Source organism: Chiloscyllium plagiosum, chromosome 3 (genome assembly GCF_004010195.1).
Source record: "Chiloscyllium plagiosum isolate BGI_BamShark_2017 chromosome 3, ASM401019v2, whole genome shotgun sequence".
NCBI lineage: Eukaryota > Metazoa > Chordata > Chondrichthyes > Orectolobiformes > Hemiscylliidae > Chiloscyllium > Chiloscyllium plagiosum.
The window spans coordinates 130,530,213-130,553,780 of NC_057712.1; the positions used below are offsets into that span (position 1 = coordinate 130,530,213).

At 42.0% G+C, this 23,568-nt stretch overlaps 1 protein-coding gene across 2 annotated transcripts; it reads left to right on the top strand.

Annotated features, from left to right (window-relative positions):
• The first annotated feature begins 13 nt into the window (after nucleotides 1-13).
• yipf3 (Yip1 domain family, member 3) lies at nucleotides 14-23,568 on the top strand. 2 transcript variants are annotated; one of them, XM_043687339.1, is made up of 9 exons: nucleotides 14-137; nucleotides 1,575-1,775; nucleotides 2,910-3,016; nucleotides 11,556-11,601; nucleotides 12,871-12,963; nucleotides 17,418-17,549; nucleotides 19,786-19,899; nucleotides 20,664-20,787; nucleotides 22,491-23,568. In XM_043687339.1, exons 1-9 carry the CDS (start codon nucleotides 90-92, stop codon nucleotides 22,607-22,609), a joined length of 984 nt encoding a protein of 327 aa, XP_043543274.1. In that variant the 5' UTR covers nucleotides 14-89; the 3' UTR covers nucleotides 22,610-23,568. The 2 variants fall into 2 exon arrangements, with proteins under 2 accessions (XP_043543274.1, XP_043543275.1); XM_043687340.1 differs by lacking the exon at nucleotides 14-137 and adding an exon at nucleotides 689-927.

Here is a 23,568-nt window from a genome sequence, read left to right on the forward strand (position 1 = left end):
AGCCATTTCCGCCGGAAGCAGCCCGCTGTCGCGTTGCCTCGCCGTCCACGTCGCCGCGCGCCGCTTTTCCGGTTCGTGGGCCGTCCAACATGGCGGCGGGGGGAGCAGGAAAGAGCAACGAATGGGGGGCGTTCGAGGTAAAACCGTCAGCGGCGCCGGCAGTTGGGGAAGGGCTGACCTCACGCCCAGCCTCCGCTCACCCCAGCCCCGTGTTGACCAGTGAGTCGTACAACACGGGGACACACTCCTTGGTCCAACTCCAGACATCCCAATCTGACCAAGTGCTGACAACAACAGAGTGCTGGGAATCACGGGGAGGGAGCAAACTAACGTTTTAATGACTCTTCGTCAGTGCTAACGTGGAGGGAGGGGGGTCAGCATTTATGCAATAGAGGGGGTTCTGAGTGTGGAGTGCTGGGGGAGGAAGGGTGCAGGTTAAGTGATCAGATTGTGACAGTGGCAGAACATTGGTGTGTCTAACTGCCAAAGTAGAAAGAGCAGACAGTCCCAATGGGTGGGGGAAGGGAGAGAGGACATGGTGACACAGAATGCAACAAGTAAAGTGAAACGAAAGGGAATAAGTGGGAGTCAGTTCACAACCTAATGTTAAAGTCCACATGGTTGTACAGTGCCTAGTCTGAACATGAAATGTTGTTCCTTCAGTTTGTGCTGTGATACCCTGGAGCATGCAGCATGTCGAGGACAGACAAGTGGGAATCCGAGCGGGATGCTGTGTTAAAAATGACCGGCTACGGGAAGGTCGCGATCGTGCTTGCACGCAGACCGGAGGTGTTCCTCAAAGCAATCACCTAGTCTGCATTTTAGTTTCTCCAATGTCGAGTAGGCCACATTGGGTGCAACGAATACAATACACAAGATTGGAGGAGGTACAGGTGAAATGCTGCTTCACCTGGAAAGAATGTTTAGGTGAGAAGGTGAAGGGGCAGGTTGCAACTTCTGTGGTTATATGGGAGGTGCTGTGATGGGTGTGGGGAAATTGTGATCTCCAGCATTTGTTGTTTCAGTACAGATTCCAGCGTCCACAGTAATTTGTTCCTAACTCTGACTTACATCCATTTGCCAGCATTTGGCCCATATCCCTCCAAATCCTTCCTTATCACATACCAATCTGATGTTGTTTAAATGTTGTAATGTATCAGCCTCCACCACTTCCTTTGACAACAGGTTCCTAACATGCACCATCCTCTTCATGAAATAGTTACCTTTCAGGTCTTTTTAAAATCTTTCCCCTCTCGCCTTAAACCTATGTTCTGTAGTTTTAGACGCCCCACCTGAGGAAAACGACCTTGGTTATACAACCTATCCATACCCCACATGATTGTATAAACTTCTATAAATTTGTCCCACCCCAGTGCCTCCCACACTCCAGGGTAAAAAGTCCAAGCTTATTCAGCGTCTTCCTATAACTCAAACCCTCCAGTCCTGGTAACATACTTGTAAATCTTTTCTCTCTCACACTCAACCTCTTGTTTCCCCCTTATTACTCTCTTGTCTGTTTTTAGCTCATTTCATCATTAATTTCCATCCACTTAAACTTTGCATGTAATCTCTAGGCCAGCAGCTCAGCAGTGATTGACATGGAGAATATGGACGACACATCTGGTTCAAGTTTTGAGGATATGGGAGAGATGCATCAGGAACTGAAAGAGGAAGATGACGTTGGTGAGGAACCTGCACCAACAGAAGATGATGACAGTGCCTTCCTTGGTATGAGGGGGCTAAAAGGCCAGTTGGGCCGTGATGTAGCAGATCAGGTATGGATGAAGGTTTTGTCTTCCTGACGTCTAATGTTTTCACAAAAAGTGAAGTTCCCTTGTGATGTCTTTTTCCTGTTGAAATCACATCACATTATTTGAATCTGGTTCTAATTATTAACGGCTTAGTGTACCACTCAATTTGCAAGCAATTAGGTACGGCAATGAATACTGACCTCGGTAATGCCTACATCCCATCAAAGGATAAAGAAAAAAGTCATTTTTATGTTGAGATTCTTCATACAGGCAACCTTTTTCCTTGTTTTTGTTCTCAACTTGCCTGTTTAGATTTTTCATGGCCTACATATGATACTAATCCTGTATTCCACCCATCGATAGTAGAAACATTTCCTCTAAAGGTGTGCATCTGTCAGGTGTTTTTGTGCATGCTGATTGGCATGCCATGCGATGACTACTGTTCGTAGAAATGCTGCTGTGTATGGACCTCAGAGGCTTGTATCAGCAGAAAAATAAATACAGAGAATGCTAGTGAGCAGTCACTGTTCTACTAGTTCACCCTTGGAAAGATTGAAGCCATTCTTCTTTGCTCATCCCACTAAAATGTGTTTCTCTTAGGCTAGTGAATCAGACCATTTGTGACCTCTGCATCTTGGTGAATCTCTAAACCACACATCCTGCACATCACAAAGACTATCTCAAAAATCCTGCCCACCACTGGTTGCATTCGTTAATTGTCAATTGCCCAAAAGTCAAAAATTATGAACAACAATCTCCAAATCATATTTTTTTTAAAGAGGAGTCTCAATCTCTGCACTTATCTCAGTTCCTCTCATTAGGCCTTTACTGTGCCCATTTTCCTAGCCCTTTGCCATTTAAACTCCCCTGCCCTCCACCCTAACACACAATCTTCCCTTTTGTTGTTTTTCCCCTTTTCACTGTCTCAAGACTAATTATTTTCCGAAATGTGAGTTCTGATGAAAGTCATGTATCTGAAATTCTAATGCTGTTTTTCTCTCTTCACAGATATCACTTGACCTATTGAGTGTTTCCATCATTTTCTGATTAATTCTCAACAAATGTATTGTGATTTTGGCTATGTTCTATTTAGTTGCTTCATGACATAGTCATCTCTTAAATGGTCTGCCTTCTCTCAGTTTGGATTTTCTTTTGTAGGTGTGGCAGGCAGGCAAGAGGCAGGCATCAAAAGCTTTCAATCTGTATGGTAATATTGATATTCTCAGACCATACTTTGATGTTGAGCCTATCCAAGTTAGGAACAGGTATGTACTCCTCCCTTGTACTTTTTACAAACTTAATGGATTAATAAGAAAAAAGGTGAGATGGAACATGAAAATTGTAATAGAGGTGCAAGCTATTCAACTCAAACCAGCCTGTTAATCTTTACCACCCAAATAATCCTTGGTCTTAATTCTGTTTGCCAGTTCTGTTCAATCTCTTTACCCTTCTTTTATTGCAACCCCCTTTTTTTAGAAATTATTTTTATTGTAAAATCTTTCTTGGCGAAATTATAAAATTACAAAAATATAACAACAAAAACAACAACAATAAACCAACTACTGTACTACTCTACAAAAGAACTCACAACAACTCTCAGTACACATCAATAAATAAATAATGCCACTCAGTGTAACAAGACGTCAGCTCTCAACCTTCCAGAGCATTAATTATTAAACCCATGTTTGCTATAAATTCTTCCTCTCAGGACATTAGGCTTACTAAACCTAACCACCATGGCCAGACAAAAGCCCTAATTAAAATGGCAGACAGATCTGCTTCCAAATAATTCAAAAAGGGCTGCCATGTCTTATAAAAATTGTTTGTTTTCTACTGCACCATATTTATAAGGAAGTTCAAAGGAATGTGTTCCATAATTAACTTATGTCACCCCAACAGACCCGGGGGGGGGTTCTCAGACACCCAGCACATCAGAATGTTCTTCCTTGCACAAAAAGTGAGGATGCTAAAAAGCTTTCTCCCATGCACATCAAAGGGAGATAAATTCGGCAAACCGAGGAGAAGAGAAACCAGATCCATTTGACTTCAGTCACCTTGACCCTCTCTATGACTCCTGCCACAGTACTCCAGTGTGTACAGAGCCTGTGGCAGGACCACAAACAACGAATGAGGATACCTGTATTTATTTTACATTTGGGGCAAATTAAAGATGCTTAAATTTTGCAAGACGATCTGGGGCCAGATGAGCTATATGAAAAATCTTTGACTGCATAACATGGGCCCTCTTACATATCAAAATCTTCCTCGAATTCTCACAAATGTCCTCCCAAGTTTCCAGAGTGATCTGCACCCCTAACTCTCTCTCCCAACCTCCGTAATCGCTCAGTGTCACCCGAGGTACCTCCCCCCAACAAATGAAGAGAGTACTCACTGAAGGAGTGCTCTTAGCCTGAAGCACCCTCTTTTCTGTATCAGATCTAAAACTCTCAGTCAGAAGCATAGTCTCTTTTTGAATAAAGTCCCAGATCTGAAAAAAATGGAAGAGTCCCTGCTCGATAATCCACACTTACAAATTATTTGATCAAATGACATTAACATTTCATCTTCAAACAGCTCACTTAAACAACAGACTCCCCTATCCATCCAGGACTTAAACCTGGCATTTCAAAGATGGGTGTATGGGAAGATGGTTTAGACATTTTACCCTCCATGTGTCTCATTGCCATCCACACTTTGACAGTATTAATAACTATCGGATTGCGGCAATGTTCCATAACTATCCTCATGTTGTCCAGAAACAACAGGTTAATAAGAGGACACTTGCCCTGGGAGGCCTCAATATCCAATCATATTGACGCCGAGTCCTCACAGGCCCGGTCTCTCACAAAAAGAAGAAAGGGAGCTCAATTGATATCTTCTGACATCCAGGAGATCCATTCCTCCCAACTACTGGGGCATTTGCAATTTCATAAGCTTGATGAATGGCGCTAAATAAAAGAACTAAACCAACCATTTAATTTCCGAAATGTTTGTCGAGGTAAAAGCAAGTGAAGCATCCGTAGAGGGTATAATAAGCGAGGAAGAACATTCATTTTAATAAGAGCAACTCGACATTGACATGATATTGGCAGGACCCCCCCCATCTTTGAAGGTCTTGTTTAATCTTGTCAAACAAATGAACAAAATTAGCCTTGAATAACTGATCAAAATTCGAGGTAACAGAGAAGCTCAAATAAAGAAAGCCTCCATGTGCCCACTTAAAGGGGAACCCACATTCAACGTCTGGTATTCTCCTAAGATCCTCCAGAGCCATAGCCACCAATTTTGAAAAATTGATATTCTAACCTGAGAAAAAGCCAAATGAAGTAATACATTGTATCAACTGGAATACAGGAAGAACTAGCCATTTGGATACAGAACTGGCTCAAAGGTAGAAGACAGAGGGTGGTGGTGGAGGGTTGTTTTTTAGAGTGGAGGCCTGTAAGCAGTGGAGTCCTCTATTTTTCGTCATTTAAATAAATGATTTTGATGCGAGCATAAGAGGAATAGTTAGTAAGTTTGCAGATGACACCAAAATTGGAGGTGTAGTGGACAGTGAAGAAGGTTATCTCAGATTACAACAGAATCTTGATCAAATGGGCCAATGGGCTGAGAAGTGGCAGATGGAGTTTAATTCAGATAAACGTGAGGTGCTGCAGTTTGGGAAAGCAAATCTCAGCAGGACTTATACACTTAATGGTAAGGTCCTAGGGAGTGTTGCTGAACAAAGAGACTTGGAGTGCAGGTTCATAGCTCCTTGAAAGTGGAGTTGCAGTACGGGAGTTGGGAGGTCATGTTGCAGCTGTACAGGGCATTGGTGAGGCCACTGTTGGAATATTGCGTGCAATTCTGGTCTCCTTCCTATCGGAAAGTTGTTGTGAAACTTGAAAGGGTTCAGAAAAAATTTACAAGGATGTTGCCAGGGATGGAGGATTTGAGCTATAGGGAGAGGCTGAACAGGCTGTGGCTGTTTTCCCTGAAGTGTCGGAGGTTTACAAAATTATGAGGGGCATGGATAGGATAAATAGGCAAAGTCTTTTCCCTGGGGTGGGGGAGTCCAGAACTAGAGGGCATAGGTTTAGGGTGAGAGGGGAAAAATATAAAAGGGACCTAAGGGTCAACTTTTTCATGCAGAGAGTGGTGCATGTATGGAATGAGCTGCCAGTGGAAGTGGTGGAGGCTGGTACAATTGCAACATTTAAGAGGCATTTGGATGAGTATATGAATAGGAAGGGTTTGGAGGGATATGGGCCAGGTACTGGCAGGTGTGACTAGATTGGGATGGGATATCTGGTTGGCATGGACGGGTTGGACTGAAGAGTCTGTTTCCATGTTGTACATCTCTATGACTCTGTGGCTGGGGCACCAAAACTGCTGGGTTTGAAAGAAAAATGAGAAGATTATCCACATGTAATGTGATTTTATGCACCTTCAACCCTACCTTTGGGGAAGCTATATTAGGATCCCCACAAAAGGCCTCTGCCAGTGACTCAATCACCAATGTGAAGAGCAAAGGTGAGAGGGGACAGCCATCCTAACTGTCCCTACCAGTGTTAAAATTATCAGACCTTATACCATTCGTGAGAACCGCTACTGTAAAGGACCCTTACCCATCTAGTAAACATTTCACCCAGGCCAAACTGCTCCAGGGTATAAAAAAGATATGGCCATTACACCCAGTCAAATGCCTTCTCCGTGTCCAAGGAAACTACCAATCCTTGAACTGACCGTTGCTGGCACAATTCAATCTTGTTAAGCAGTCTCCTAACATTAGAAGATCTATGACCCTTTATAAAGCCCATCTGATCCTCCTTAAAATAGAGGGCAACACCCTTTCCAACCTCAATACTAGAGTCTTTCATAAAATTTTAGAATCAGTTTAAAAGTGAGATGGGTCTGTAAGAAGCACGGTGTACCAGGGTCTTCCCTTTCTTGAGGATAAGAGAAATATTAGCCTCTCTCAAGGGTGGCAGGAGGCAATCCCAACTATATGGTTAGTTATACATGTGTAGAGTCAGTCCTGACAGTATGTTTACAAATTCTTTATAAAACTCGCTGGGCAAGCCATCAAGGCCGGGTGCCTTTCCACTTTGAAGTTGCCTCACCGCTTCCTGTATGTCTTGGGCTGTTAACGGAGCACTAAGGAGAGATGCCTGGTCAGCAGACACACTAGGAAAATCCAAATTCATAAAAAAAAGGCTCCATCTTATCCCATCTGTCCTCTCAGCGTTCAGACTGATCAAGTTCAAAGTGAAACATCTGAAACGCCTCATTGATCTTTTTAGCATCGTAAGTAAGAATCCCATTCCCTCCCCTAACAAAAGCAATAGACTGTGAGACAGTCTTCTTCCTGACCAAATATGTCAAGTATTTACCTAGCCTATCACCATGCTCAAACAGCCTCTGCTCAGCAAAAAGAAGTTCCTCCCTTGCTGTATGCGTTAGCATGGAGTTTAAGGTGGATTGGAGAGCTGTGATCCATTGCAGTTTAGTCACTGATGGTCAACTGTAATATGCTGTCTCAGCTGCCTTCAGTTGTGCCTCAAGCAGATGTTGCAGCTCTCCCTTCTGTCACTTCTGGTTGGCAGAGTATGAGAGAATTATCCCTCTAGCGTGGGCCTTAGCAGTCTCCCAAAAGAATAGATGGATTACTAGCTGTACCTGAGTTGGTGACCAAAAAGCTTCAAATTCCTGAGAGAAGTATTCTACAAACTTCCTGTCCTTGAGGATAAAGGGATCCTTTCTCCAGTACCATAAGCACATTTCATCACCCTTAATTCTAACCATTAAATACACCACTGCGTGATCAGAGATGGCAATATTCCCAATCGAACAGGATACCACCAAATCTAACAAAACCGCAGAAGTTAGGAAATAATCAATCCTTGTGTGGTATTTATGGAAAAGAATGTAAAATCTCTGCCCATAGAGTGTAAACGTCTCTAAACGTCTACCAACCCCAGTTCTATACACCGATCACCCAATTGCTTAGATTGTGAAGAAAGCTTTTTTAGGGGATGGGCCTTTGGGCATTCTATCCAGCACAGGATCCATAAGGCAATTAAAGTTCCACCCCCTATAATAATATGCCATGATGCCAAGACCATCAGTCAGAAATTTAAGAGGGTGGGCCGGAGGACAGTAAATATTCAAAGTGCCATATTCTTTGCCTTAAGAATAACAAACTGACCACACTCATCTTTAACACAATATATTGAATTAAATGGAGAATCTTCCAGGCAAGTATTGCCACTCCTCTGCTCCTAGTACTACAAGATGAGACAAACATTCGATCAAACCTACCCTCCTGTTACTTAATGTTCCTTGTCATTAAGATGAGTCTCCTGTAACAGTGCAACATCTACCCTTTCTTTTCTAAGGCTCAACAACACCTTTTTTCTTTTAACTGGCGAATGAATCCCTCTGATAGTCCAGATGCACCGTTTATAAGAATGCTGCTGTCCAGGATCCCTTATAATCACATTTCACCTGCCAAAAGGAAGAATTTGTCTTACAGCACACTGAGCATACTCAAAAGGAAACTCCTAGAGTCTACATACAAAAAAACCAATAAAAGTAAATAACTACAAAACACAAAGGCACTTATTGGGGGGCTCTACCCCTTGCCCACAGAGGACGCTTACATTTCCCACACACACCTCCATCCCTCCACCCCCGCCAAACCCAAGCAATGGAAGAAACCAAACAAAGGACATTGTAAACACACAGGTATAACAAAAACAGTGAGCACTCTGCCCAACCCTCACACTATATCACTACCACTCCAGCTCGGAAAGAAAAATAAAACCCACCAACAGCTGCTTTGGGAAAAGAGTGAAAGTGCAAGAAATAAAAGCAAGACAAAAAAAAACCCCAAACATTATTATCCATGTCCATAAATACATCTACTTTATTTTAAAGTATCCAAGAAGGTTTTGGCTTGCTCCATGGAATGAAACAACAGCACAGTCTCCTCATAAGTAATACGTAGCACCGTTGGGTATCTCATCGATTATTGAATACTGAGATCCTTTAACTTTCTCTGAACCTCATCAAACGATTTCCTCTTAGGGATCACTGCAACAGAAAAGCCCTGAGAAAACATTATCTTAGTTCCCTGATAGGTCAGGGCCTGCGGATCATTCCCCAGCCTTCTAGAAGTTTCTATGATTCTCTGTTTGTCCCTGTAGCATTGAAATCTTATCAGAACTGGGCAGGGGCACTGACCCTGATTGGATCTGCGCACCGCAACCCGATGAGCTCTATCAGCTTTCACCCAGTTCACCTCGGCATCCCAGCCAAGAAATTGTGGCAACCAGTCTTCAAAAAAACTTGCTGGCTGCCCACCTTTTACTCGCTCTGGCAGGCCAATGACCCGGATATTTTTCCTCCTACCTCTATTTTCCAGGTCATTGACTGACTCAGTCTGGACCTAAACCCGTTTCTCAAGGGCCTGGATCTGCTCTGCCGAGGACTCAACCTCTGTCTCCATCGCTGAACCTCTTCAACTCACTTCCTGAGCCCTTCCAACTCCTGCTCATGCTTTTGCAGCATAGTTGAGCTAGGCTCCAGTTGATTATGAGTCTTCCCACATCTCCTGGATCAGCTGTCAGATTGTTCCGAGTTCCTCCACCATGTTCTGCTGTGCAGGCATTTCTTTCACAGCTATAGAGGGAGTTGCAGCTGCTTCTCCAATTACAGTCTCGGGCCCACCCGCTGTTTTTGAGTTTACCGAGTGTTGAGACTTAGTCGTTTGCTTCCCCTTAGTCATTTTTGCATGCTCGAAAAACGATTTAAACAGTTGTTTTACCATATAACAATTTTCATTTAAAAAAAAACTAAGGTCAGGAGCGAAAATATATTACTACCTTGGGTTGGGGTGCAGAGCTCAGCAAGGCTGTTCTATTCAGATTGCCGCCATCGTGAATCCCCTGCAGCCACCTATTTTTAAGTGATGACTCAACCTCTGTCTCCAACACTGTGGTCCGCCGCTGAACCTCTTCAACTCACTTCCCGAGCCCTTCCAAGTTGTTAACTCGACGGTACATTCCACATCCTAATACCCTCAGTTTGTTCAGAAAGTACCCTCGCTCCAAAGACACCTGAGTTGACACTTATATCTATGGCCCATCAATGTAAAATCTAATTTAATACTGAGGTTTTTTGAAATCCTGTTTTACAGTTGCAGTTTGAAATGTAGTATTTATTATGACCAAAATTGATTTGACTTGCTCTTTAGGAGTGCCAGTTTACAGAGATGGATCAAATGGTCTTCTCCTGTGCTGTAATGATTAATTGATTTCATGGACTCGACTGCAGTTTGATGTTCCATGAAGATTCATTAATGAATTGAACAGTGATTTTCTCTTCCCATACTATGATACTCATCTTTTTTATTTGTCCACTGTAGTCCAGGATCTTGGAAATGTTAAGACTTTGGATTCTTGGCTTCAGGATCTGAAATTTTTAATAGTTTTGAATACAGTAATTTTAGTACAAATGTCTTTTTACATAGTGTGGTGTGGTGAAGCCGGTGTTGGACTGGGGTGAACAAACTTAAAAATCACGCAACACCAGGCTATAGTGTTGGAAGCTAGTGCTTCCAATAAACCTATTGGACTATAACCTTTTTAAAATTCATCTGTGGGACTTGAGTGTCACTGGCTGGCCAATATTGATAGCCCATCCCTATTTGCCCTTGAGAAGGTGGTGGTGAGCTGCCTTCTTGAATCGCTGCAGTCCACTTGCTGTGGGTTGACCCACAGTGCCGGAAGGGGGAGAATTCCAGGATTTTGACCCAACGACTATGATGGTACGGCAATATATTTCCAGGTCAGGGTGGGGTTGGGGGGGTTGGGTGATTGGCTTGGAGGGGGTGCTCCCAAATACCTGCTGCCCTTGTCCTTCTAGATAAAAATGGTAGGTTTGGAAGGTGCTGTCTAAAGACCTTTGGTGAATTTCTGCAGTGCATCTTGTAGCTAGTACACATTGCTGCTTCTGAGCACCGAGGGTGGAGGGATTGAATGTTTGTAGATGTGGTGCCAGTCAAGTGTGTTGCTTTGTCGTGGGTAGTGTCAAGCTTCTTGAGTGTTGTTGGAGCTGTACCCATCCAGGCAAGTGGGGAGTATTCCATCACACTCCTGACCTGTGCCTTATAGATGGTGGATAGTCTTTGGGGTGTCAGGGGGTGAGTTACTCACCACAGTATTCCGAGCCTCTGACCTGCTCTTGTAGCCGCAGTTTATGTGCTGAGTTCAGTTGAGTTTCTGGTCAATGATAACCCCAAGGGATGTTGACAGTGGGGGATGCAGAGATGGTAATACCATTGAATGTCAAAGGGTGGTGGTTAGAGTGTCTTTTATTGATGATGGTCATTGTCTGGCATTTCTGTGGTGCGAATGTTACTTGTCACGTGTTAGCCCAAGCCTGGATATTTTCCAGATCTTGTTAGATTTGAGTATGGACTGCTTGAGTACCTGAAGCGTTGCGAACACCGTGCAATCATAGGTGAACATCCTCACTTCTGACCTTCTGACAGAGGGAGTGTTGTTGGTGAAGCAGCTGAAGATGGTTTGGCCTCGGACACTACTCTGAGGGACTCCTACAGAGATGTCCTGGAGTTGATATGACTGACCCTGCACAACCACAACCATCCATAACCTGGTATTATGTGATTTTTAACTTTTAACATTTTTAAATGTTACGTGGTGACATTTTATCCACTCTAAATCAGATGAAAAATCTCATGGCCTGTCCAAGTTTCAGTATCGGTGTACTTGTGACTTCTATTTGTTCCCAATACAGGTTGCTGGAGTCTTTAATTCCAGTCCGAATGATCAATTTCCCTCAGGTATGTATGTTTTTCCTTTTGTTTATATTGCAATCCAAGCTGTGCACCCTTATGGTCAGACTGTAGTCTGGAACCTTGGCAAACATTTTACCTAAAATAACGATTCACCTCAAACCCAATGCTGCTGTAAGTAATTGGAAAACAGTGTGGTGAGGGGTGGAGAATTAGAAATCTGGAACTTTAATTTGTAAGTATTGTGCACGATATTCGTCACCTTATTTAAAGAAGGACATTCATTGGAGACAGATCCGCAAAGGTTTGCGTGACTAATGCCTGGACTGTGGGAGTTGCCTTATGAAGAAAGAATAGACAAGTTAGGTTTGTAGCCCCTAGTTTGCTGGTGTAAGAGTTGCCTTAGTGAAAAAACATACAGGGTCCTGAGGGCTTATGACAGGGTTGAAATGAAGTGCATTTTTCCTCTTGTGGGAAAATCAAGAACTCATAGATTCTGTCTGAAAATCAGGAGTGGCACATTTGAAAAAGAGATGAGGCAAAACATTTTCTGTCAAAGCGTCCTGATTCTTTGGGGTTCTACCTGAGAAATTGGAGGCAGCAGTCAAATTCCTTATGGCCAAGGTAGATTGATACTTGTTCGGTAAAGGGATGAAAGGTTATTGGGGATCAGCGGGAATATGGAATCAGGGCAACTGTGATCTTATTGCGTGGAGAAGCAGGCTCAAATAACAGAATGGCTTACTCCTAGTTTGAATGTTTCTTTACATATTCCCACAGCCCTCCAACCAAACTCCAATCAATGACAAAAGCTATTAAGATTGGGGTCAAAAAGTGTGGTGTTGGAAAAGCACAGCCAGTCAGACAGCATCCAAGGAGCAGGAGAGTCAATGTTTTGAGCGTAAGCACTTCATAGGGGCTTATGCTCAAAACGTTGATTCTTATAATCTTCGGACGCTGCCTGACCTGCTGTGCTTTTCCAGCGCCACACTTTTCGACTCTGACTCTCCAGCATCTGCAGTCCTAACTTTCTTCTATTAAGACTGAGGCCAATTAAAACTTCCAAATCTGAGAACAATATATTTTTGTTCGGCGATGGTATCAAGGGCTACACAACCAAAGAAAATGAATGGATTCAGACATACGCCAGCCATGACGTAATTGTTTGAGAAGCTGAATGGCTGATTCCATTTCCCATAGAGTTGAGATATCTGAGAGATGTTGGATACAACTGTTTGAAAAAATTCTTAGTTTCTTAGGAATTTAATGGAGTACTATTTTGGATTAGCATTTGCTGATGTTTTGCTTCTCTCACAGAAAGTTGCAGGAGAGCTGTATGGCCCTTTGATGTTGGTTTTCACACTGGTGGCCATTCTTTTGCATGGGATGAAAACATCTGGGACGGTAATCGTAAGTATCTTATTTGAGCGTAGGGTGATGGTGTTTTACGAACTGTAGTTGCAGGTGGTTCTTTTGTGTAACAGTCACTGCTTTATAAAAAGTAACTTACAGAGTGAAGTACTTCGAGGCTTTTCAGCATGACATGAGTAGAAAAGCAAGACAGTAAAAAATGGCACAGCAGTAGGCCATTCGGCCGCTTGAGCCTTCTCTGCCGTTCATTAAGATCATGGCTGATCTGATATTCCTCTCAAAAACAGAAGTTGCTGGGAAAACCCAGCAGATCTGGCAGCATCAGTGGAGAGAAAGCAGAGAAAATGTTGCAGATCCTGTGGCAGTAGCCAGTGACCCAAAGAGTTCTGAAGAAGGGTCACTGGACCCAAATCATTAAGTCGACTTTCTCTCCACAGATGCTACCAGACCTGCTGAGTTTTCCTAGCAATTTCTGATTAATTTTTGATTTTCAGCATCCTCAGTTCTATGGGTTTTTATATGCAATATTCCTCACATTCACTTACCTGCATTTTTGCTGTAAGTTTTGATTCCCCTACTGATCACGTGATGGAGGCGAGTACAGGACGTATTCGTGGAATCATTTTCCACGGTTTCAGTTACCCTCAGTTTGCCACGGCCCTAACACGTTACAGGCAACCTTCCAGAACCAGGAGGCTGCCGGGAATGTGAGTTTCCCATTTAATTGAATGGGTTCGCTCCTGTCCGCAGTTTTGGGCTTCTATGGTAGGTCCTGGAACGTATCCCCCACGGGTACAGAGGTCTAGTGTACAATTACAACATTTAAAAGGCATCTGAATGTGTCTATGAATAGGAAGAGCTTAGAAATATATGGGCCAAATGCTGGCAAATGGGACTAGGTCAGATTGGGATATCTGGTTGGTGCGGACAAATTAGGCCAAAGGGCCTGTTTCTGTGCCGTATGATTCGACCTGTCTCAGTCTAAAATATACGTAAGGACTCTACCCCACAGCTCTCTGTGGCAAAGAACTCCAAAGACTCTCCACCCTCAGAAGAAATTCCTCCTTATCTCAGTCTTTTATTCTGAGACTATGCTCTTTGGTCATAGGCATACCCATGAAGGAAAGCATCCTCTCAGCATTTATCCTGTCAAGCCCCTGAAGAATTCAGTATGTTTTAATTAGATCAATTCTTGTTCTTCTCAACTCCAGTGAGTAGACTCCCAACTTGTTTAGCCTTTGCTCATAAGACAATTCCTCCACATTATACTCCATTTGCCAACTTTTTGCCCACTTACTTCACCTATTATTTTCACTCTGTAAACTGTTTGAATCCCTCTCACAACTTGCCTTTCCACCTATTTTTGTGTTGTCTGTAAATTTGGCTGCAGTACATTACGTTATTTCCTCCATGTCATTATATAATGTAAACAGTTGCAGCCACTGATCCCTGTGGAACCACAAAAGCCAGCAGATGTATATCGAAAGTCATGTGATGACAAAGTTAATTAGAACTGAAATGAAGGGAATAAGAATCTCTAAATCATGTGATGGTGGGGGGGCTCATGATGCACACTGTATTAAATCTTTTAATTGCTATTTATATACCACTTTGAGTAAATGGTTCATGATGCTTCATAAAATACAAAAAGGAATGTTGCAACAATAAGAGTGCAGTTAGTGAGAAATATTTATTCACAGTTAGTACTGGAACAGAAACTAAACACTTTACTGTCATTTATCAGTATTTAATATATCAAGGATTCTTTTATCTGGAATTCATCAGAGAAGGTATGGACTGCATTTTATAAGATGGAGGAACAGAAGTGGGCCATTTTTTTCAGTATCTTTGAATCAACTAAGCCCTCCTGATTTTTCAGAATAAATTATTCCCACTGCAGGAATTTATGCTCCTTGCAACATTTGCATCAAAGATACTGAAAGAAATGGGAGAACCCTTGATTTCTAACAATATTGTGTTGCTGTTATATTTTGTTGGTAAATGGCATGGATTCAGGTAAGAAAGATCCATTTGATAACACTAAGAAAATTTGTAGTGTGTCTCATCATTTGAAATCCATTTATGGAAAAGCTGATGATTCAAGGTAAAATGCTAAGAATAGTTAAGAAATTGGTTGAACAAAACGCTCTTGATTAATAAGGAGATCAGCGATTATGAGGAGAAGGCAGGAGAATGGGGTGAGAAACATATCAGCCATGATAGAATAGCAGAGCAGACTCTATGGGCTGATTGTTGCTCCTTTATCTTATGCAACTGTAGGTACTGAGCAGTGGTGGTATGTTGGGTCAGAACCAAATGGTGCTGGAATTAGTGATGAAACCCATTAAGTGACTTAGATACAGACACTTCAAATTGCTCTGTTATTGCAGGTAATTAAACTCATACACTTCAATCTGAAAAACAAATTGGGAATTCCTAACCAAGTTGAGATATTCAAATCAGCAGATCAATGGTGAATGGAGTTAGATTAGATTAGATTACTTACAGTGTAGAAACAGGCCCTTCGGTCAAAAAAGTCCACACTGACCCACCGAAGCACAAGCCACCCAGACCCATTCCCCTACATTTACCCCTTCACTAGCACTTTGAGTTTGAGTAAATGTAGGATCGATGTCAGTAACTGTTAAATGTCCCATGATGCTATTCACCCAAAGACACGGGATTCTCCAGTCTCCAGGCCAATATCCTGGTCTCTCTAACGCCTCCATTAAACAGGTTAACTGACCGATTGCCTCACTGCTGTTTGTCAGCTCTTGTTTGCATAAAATAAATCACAATTAGCTACAAAAGTTACAACACTTCAGTGTCACTAACTATATGTGACATGCGTTGAGATAGCTCTGTTGAAGTGCATGTTTTTGTATACACTTAATGGTAAGGTCTTGGGCAGTGTTGTTGAACAAGGAGACTTGGGCCAAATGGCCTCTTTCCATACTGTAGGGATTCTATGACTATGAAAGAGTTCTTGGAATAGTGAAGAATGCATTTGGTTTGCCTTTATTGGTCAGTGTATTAAGTACAGGAGTTGGAAAGTCATGCTGTGACTGTACAGGACATTGGTTAGGCCACTTTTGGAATACTGCATGCAATTCTGGTCTCCGTCCAATAGGAAGAATGTTGTGAAACTTGAAAGGGTTCACAAAAGATTTACAAGGAATTTGCCAGGATTGGAGGCTGGGGCTATTTTCCCTAGATTGTCAGAGGCTGAGGGGTGACCGTATAGAGATTTATAAAATCATGAGGGGCGTGGATAGAGTAAATACACAAGGTTTATTTTTTCCTAGGTTGGGGGATTCCAGAATTAGACAGCATTGGTTTAAGATGAGAGGGGAAAGATTTAAAAGGGACCTAAGGGACAACATTTTCATGCAGAGGGTGGTGCGTGTATGGAATGAACTGCCAGACAAAATGGTGGAGGCTGGTACAGTTACAACATTTTAAAAGCATCTGCATGGATATATGAATAGGAAGGGTTTAGATGGGTATGGGCCAAGTGCTGGCAAATGGGACTAGATTGATTTAGCATGTTTGATCAGCATGGACAAGTTGGAACGAAAGCTCAATGACTCTAAGAAATTTTTCCTCATCTCAATCTTAAATGGGACGCCCTATATATTTAAACTTTTTTATAAACTTCCCGCTTGGTTCTAGATCTCTGGCAAGCTCAAGCAATGTCACAGCATCTATTCTCTCAAGGTTTCAAGTTGTATGCATTTAACAGAGTTCCACCTTTCATTTGTCTTCACTAGACAATTTATGACCTTTCTGCTCAATCATTATTGATAGCACAGACTTCTTATCTCTTTGTAAATCTTTGTTGCATCCCACTCTACACAAATATATTGTGCCTGAGGTAAGGAGACCCAAGTTATGCATAATATTCCAGATGTTGTCTCACCAAAGCCCTAAACAACCACAGCAAAATCCTTGCTTTTACCACTCCAACTCTTTATAGGAAAGGCTCACATTCCATTGGCTTTCCTAATTGCTGTATCTACATTTTGTTGTGATTTACTAATATCTTACCTTTTACAAAGCTTTCTCTCAAAGTGAATCGTTTCAAACTATCCCACATTATAGTCCATTTGCTGCACCTTATCCAATTACTTAACCGTCAAAATTCCAATGAAACCTCTTTGTATTCTCATAGCTTACTTTTTATTATTGGTAAACTTGGATACAATATATCAGCACTATCTAAGCTTTTTATATCAGGTATAAAAGGTTGAGGCCTGAGTATTGGCCCTTTCAACGCCCCACAGGTGACTCTCTGCCATCCTCAAATTGAATAGTTTATTCTTATTCCATTTTTCATCTGTTCACCAACTGACCTTCTCATGAGCCTGAGAAAATAGGGAGAATATACCAGGAGCCAGGGAGAAGCATGAGCAGTGAGGAATCTTTTCAACTGATTAATTTTAAACAAGTGCAGTTGTTACAATCTCGCCCATTACTATTGTATGTTCCTGCAGAGAGAGGGCACACTTATGGGCACTGCAATCGGAACCTGCTTTGGTTATTGGCTGGGTGTTTCCTCCTTTGTCTACTTCCTGGGCTATTTGTGTAATGCACAGATTACAATGCTGCAGATGCTGTCACTACTGGTAAGTGTTGTGGGATGCAAAATTAAAACATTTGCGTTTTAATCAGAAAATAATTCAGATGTTTTGTCAATCACCTCGTCTGAAGATTGGAGATCTAATTCATTCAGCAGGGCATTCCCTCTCAGACCACATTCAAGTGATTATTTGCAATGTTTGAGAGTTAACATTTGATTACTAAAGCACATTGATATCATTGGCAAGATTGCACATCCCAAGTTGCCCTGAAAAAAGCGCCCTAGACCATCTGTTGTGTCACAGTGCTATAAGGAAGGTAGTTCTGGGCTTTGACCCAGTGATAATGTAGAAATAACAATATTAGAATTAGATTAGATTAGATTAGATTACAGTGTGGAAACAGGCCCTTCGGCCCAACAAGTCCACACCGACCCGCCGAAACGAAACCCACCCATACCCCTACATTTACCCCTTACCTAACACTACGGGCAATTTAGTATGGCCAATTCACCTAACCTGCACATCTTTGGACTGTGGGAGGAAACCGGAGCACCCGGAGGAAACCCACGCAGACACGGGGAGAACGTGCAAACTCCACACAGTCAGTCGCCTGAGTCGGGAATTGAACCCGGGTCTCTGGCGCTGCGAGGCAGCAGTGCTAACCACTGTGCCGCCCACATGGTGTGTGAGCGGAGAGTGAGAATGGTGTGTGACTTGGAGGGGAACATGTATTTGATGATGTTTCTGAACTGCTCTTTTCTGAGATAATAGAGCTCATGGGTGTAGAAGATTGAAAGAGCCTTACTTGAGTATACCTTGTCAATAGTACACAGTTCTGCCTCTGTATTGGTGATGGAGGGAGTGAATCTCTTTACGTAACGTGGATTGGCTGCTGATCAAGTGGGATACTTTGTCCTGGATGGTGCTGAGCTTCTTGAGTGTTGTTGGTGCTGTCAAATTTGGTCAAATGCTATCTTGATCTCCGGGGTAGTCATTCTGAAATGCAGCTTTTTTAACAAAACTGTAGTAAGGTTTACAGTCAGGTGATTCTGTCAGAATTCAAGCTGAGTATCAGTGAGCAGTTAATTGTTGTGCATATACCATTTGCTAGTGCTATCAATGATATCTTCCATCACTTTGATTGAGAGTCTACTGATGGGGAAGTAATGAGCAGAGTGGATTTATTCTGCTTTTAGTGGACAAGTCATAACAGCAAAATTTATGGTTGGTATAAAACCTGGAAGTATTATGAACTGTTAGGATGATAGTGCAGAACTTCAAAGGGACAGTGACAAGGTGGTGGAGTGGTTGGACGAATGGCAGATGAAATTTGAAAAAAAGAAGTGTGAAGTGCTTTATTTTGTTAAAACTGATGCAAAAAAGGCGATGAGTCCAAATAATTTGGTGGAGCACATGGATCTGATGTATCTGTGTAAATTATTAAAGGTGGCAGGATAGGTAAAGAGAGCAGTTAATAAAGCAGTACCTTGGACTGTAATAAAGGGTGTAATGTATAAGCGCAAGGCGATTATACTAAACCTGCATGAAACACTCACTCAGCCTCAGCTGCATTATTGGGTACCATAGGAAGGTTGTAAACACATTGGAGAGGATACAGAAAAGATTTATGAGAATGATTTGAGGGATAAGGATCTTCACTTATGGAGATTGGACAAATTGGAACTGTTTACCTTAAAGGTGTGTCTGAGGGAAGATTTGATGGAGATATTCAAAATTGTTGGGAGGAAGAGCCTGGACAGAATAGAAAGGGATAACCGTCCCATAGATGAAAGAATTGGGAACTGAGGGGGCATAGGTTTAAAGTAATTGGCAAAAGAAGCAAAGGTGACAGGAAAAGATTTCGCACGCTGAGTGGTAAGCGTCTGAGATGTGCTGCCTGACACTATGGTGGAGGCAGGTTCAAACAAAGCATTTGGGAGGAAAATTGATAATTACCTGAAACATGAATTTGTGGGCTACAGGGAAAAGGCATGGGAGTAGCATTTGGTGAATTGCTCCTTGAGAGATCCGGCACATATACAACGGATCAAATGGCCTCTTCGGTGTTGAAATCATTCTATAACCACTCTGTTGTCAGGAAGATAACTGATGGTTGGATGTCCCTCAGTGAGGTTCTGTTTCTAGATGCCCGATTCCTGAAAACAATATAATCAGGTGGTGTGACAATTCAAACGATGAATGATATAGCCATTGTCTTATATGGAATTATGTGAAATCAGTGTTGCTCTGTCCTGAATTAATTGTACTGTCTTGTTCACAGGGCTATGGTCTGTTTGGACCCTGCATTGTGTTGCTTGTCACCTACAATGTTCATCTCCATTCCCTTTTCTATCTGTTGTGGCTTATCATTGGAGGACTGTCCACACTCAGAATGGTAGGCAATTTTTCCCTGCAACGATTCCCCGGAATCAGATGAGTTGTGATCTCAATATTACAGCCATTGGAGAAAGTCTTTTTTTTAAAAATATGGTTCACAACGATACCAAAATTGAGCTGCTAGACCTGTCCGAAGATTGAATTGCCTGGGGCTTTTTCTATAGAGAACTAAAGGCTAAATGGTAACTGAATGGACATCTTCAAACTGATAAACTGGTTCAGCAGGGTATAAGTAGCAAAGATAGCAGGAATCCAAAACTGGCAGTTGTTAGTATGTGATGGCCATGAAAAAATCCAATAAAGAATTAAGGCAAAACCACTTCACCCAGATGTTAGAAGTGGGAACCATCTGTCACTGCTCTTGTGGCAAAGCCAAGTATGTACATAAGAAAGAAAGAATAAAAGGATAATACTAATGGGGAAGTTAGGTGGCAGCTCAAGGATTCTTGAACACCAGCAAGGAACTGATGGGCTGAATGGCCCATTTCTATTTCAATTTGCTGTAATATTATGTTACTGCAGGAGAGTAACAATGGGGTGGGAGGGGAGAACAATTTTATTTGCTGAAACTTATTTAAGGGTCTAGGAGACGTTTGTGCCATTTATTGCTCACTTATGCGTGAGCAAGTGCTTTAATCTGTCTGTCAGAAATAAATATTTATGGAACTAATGTTATTCTATCAGGTTCTGTTTTCAGTTGTCGTGGAAGTGAATGCTCGCTAATGATTCAGACATATTAGGCTCTGAACCTTTCTTTCACAGGTCACAGTGCTGCTGTCTCGTACAGTTGGACAAACTCAGCGACTTGCTGTCTGTGGGATGCTGGCTGCCCTGCATATGGTCTTCCTGCTGTACTTGCACTTTGCTTACCACAGAATTGTAGAAGGTACAGAAAAAATCCTCTCATTAGGCTTACTGGCTGTACCCTATAATGTTAAGACTATTACTAAAACATTGAGATTCTGGATATTTACTGGGAATTGGGGTCTGCTTCTGTTCCATTTTTCCATGAAAAATCTGAACTATTTGTTTGCATTGGGTTCATTATTAGCAACCTTATAGCATTGAGAGGAAATTGAGACATCAAATTAACACAGGCTAATTTTTCACATTTCTTAGCAGCTGCTGCAATACACAATGTGAGAGTTGGCTGCAGTTCACATTATAGTTTAGAAGCTGTGATTATCTATTCTACATCTACCTGAGAATGTGGAAAAGAGAATCAGAAACAGAAATTGCTGCAAAAATTCAGCAGGTCTGGCAGCATCTGGGTAGAAAAAGCAGAGATAACACTTCAGGTCCAGTGACCCTCCTTCAGAACGCTTCCAGTTCTGAAGAAGGATCACTGGACCTAAAATATTAACTCTGCCTACTCACCACACATTTCCTAATACATCTGAGTCTGTTTCTCTTTTCCACATCGTCAGGTAGATGTAGAATATATCATTACAGCTTCCGAATTATAATGTGAACTGGAGCCAACTCTCACATTGTCTGTTGCAACACCTGCTAAGAAATGTGAAAAATTATCCTGTGTTAATTTGATGTCTCAATTTTATCTCCGTGCTATAGAGTCTGCCAATAATGAACCCAATGTAAGCAAATGGTTTGGACTGAATTGAGTTTTTTCCAGCAATTTCTGATTTTGTTTTATTTCCAGTATCTGGAGTTCTTTGGGTATTTTCATTAATGTGGAAAACTCCAGTATTGTCTGATTTGCAAAAAAGGAGGACATTCAACTAGCCAATTACTGCCCCATTAGTCTACTCTTGACAATCAGTGTCATTGACAGTGCTATCAAGCATCCCTGCAAATGAGTGTCTTGCTCACTGATGCTCAGTTTGGGTTCTGAAAGACCTGCTCATCTCAATGTAGCCTTGGTAGAAGCATGGATAAAAGAGATGAACTCCAGAGGTGAAGTGAGATTCTTTGTCCTTGTCATTTGAGGCAGCATTTGACTGAGTCTGGCATCAAAGAGCACTAGCAATATTGCAGTCACAGGGAATCAGGGAAAACTCTGCTGGTTGAGGTCATACCTAGTTCATCAGAAGATGATTGTGCTGTTGAATGTCAATCATCATTGTCCAAGGATGTCACTACAGGAGTTACTCAAGATAGTGATCTCAGTCCAAATGTCTTCAACTGTTTCATCAATAACCCCCCTCCACCATAAGATCAGAAGTGGGGATGGTCACTGATTGTGTAATGTTCAGCACCATTCGTGACTTTCCAGATATGAAAGCAGTCCATCATATGCAACATAGCTTAGGCAACATCCATGCATGGGCTACTGACTGGCAAGTAACACAAATAGCAGGTCATGACCATCTCCAACAAGAGAGAATTTAACAATTGCCTATTGATTACCATTGGCATTACCATCCCTGAATTCCCTCACTATCAACTTCCTGGGAATTGCTTGCCTTTCTTCTAACATTGGTGATGTCTTGTTTTAATTAACAAATAGAGCGCTTCCACTAATTCTAATTCTGTGGTTGATTTAAGATGTGTTATTACTGTTTATATTTGGTAAACTGAAATTATATACAAGTATGAAATGCTTCAAAATCTGTGTCACTGTTTTAACAGGTATCCTCGATACCTTGGAGGGACCCAATGCTGGGCCAGTGAGATATCCTCGGAACATACCAGAACTTCCCATCACTTTGTCGAACAGCTCGGTGAAATTGATTGGAACCAGCCTGTAGATGCATCGACTCTGAATTGATTTTGCTTCTTTCTCCCTTGCACCAACTCTCCATAGAGACATTGGATGTTTGCCGGGCTGTGTGCAAGGAAAGCCTTGTGTTTTTACTGTATGCTGCTTCGACAGCAGTTTGTATTCTGTAGATAAACTCTCATCGTGGTGGTGCAGGCAGGGGCATGGTTGTCAATTCCACTCCATCTTAATTGATCAAAATAATCTGTACATAATTGAGCTGTAACCTTTTAAAGATACAAATATCTGTGTCTGTGTATGTTTAAAATCTGGTACTATTTATGTGTTTACTCAGTGCTTGCAAGGGATGCTGTACAGTTCATGGCTGATTAACTAAATCACATTCTCCTATTCAGGCAGGAGAATTTCCACAAAACATATCTGCTCCCCCTCGGAGTCATCATAAAATGCCACTCTCCCTTCATCCAAAACAAACCAATTCCCATCTTCCTCCATGAGAAACATAACCTACTGTCTCTAAATTGACTAGTGAAGACAATGTCTCAGAACTAGATTGTGCTGTTAGCTCATCCAAGATACTACAGCTACGCAAGTACCTCAAAGCTAGGGAGGGAAGATCCATCTTGGATTCTCTTCTGTCTACTCGCCGGGCACCTGTATTGGGCGCTGATAAGGACAGGGGCTGTCTCGGCATCAGAGTCTGTTAGCCTGTTAATGCCCCCTGTCAAGGCTGAAGTATACTCAATAATTGCTGAGTGAAGGACAGTCCTTGGGAACCTCTCCATTAGGGAGTCATTGCCATTGGAGAGAGGGGAGAAATTTCAGATTGAAGTAAATTGTTACAAATGATGAATTATTAATGTAAAGCTCAGTGTGCAATGTAACATTGGCACTGTTTTTAGTTGGTACATGTTATTACTTATTTTCAGTCTGTTTTCCAGCTCTTCTTTCAGTTCATATTAAACTGAGGCCAATCTTCCCTCTTCA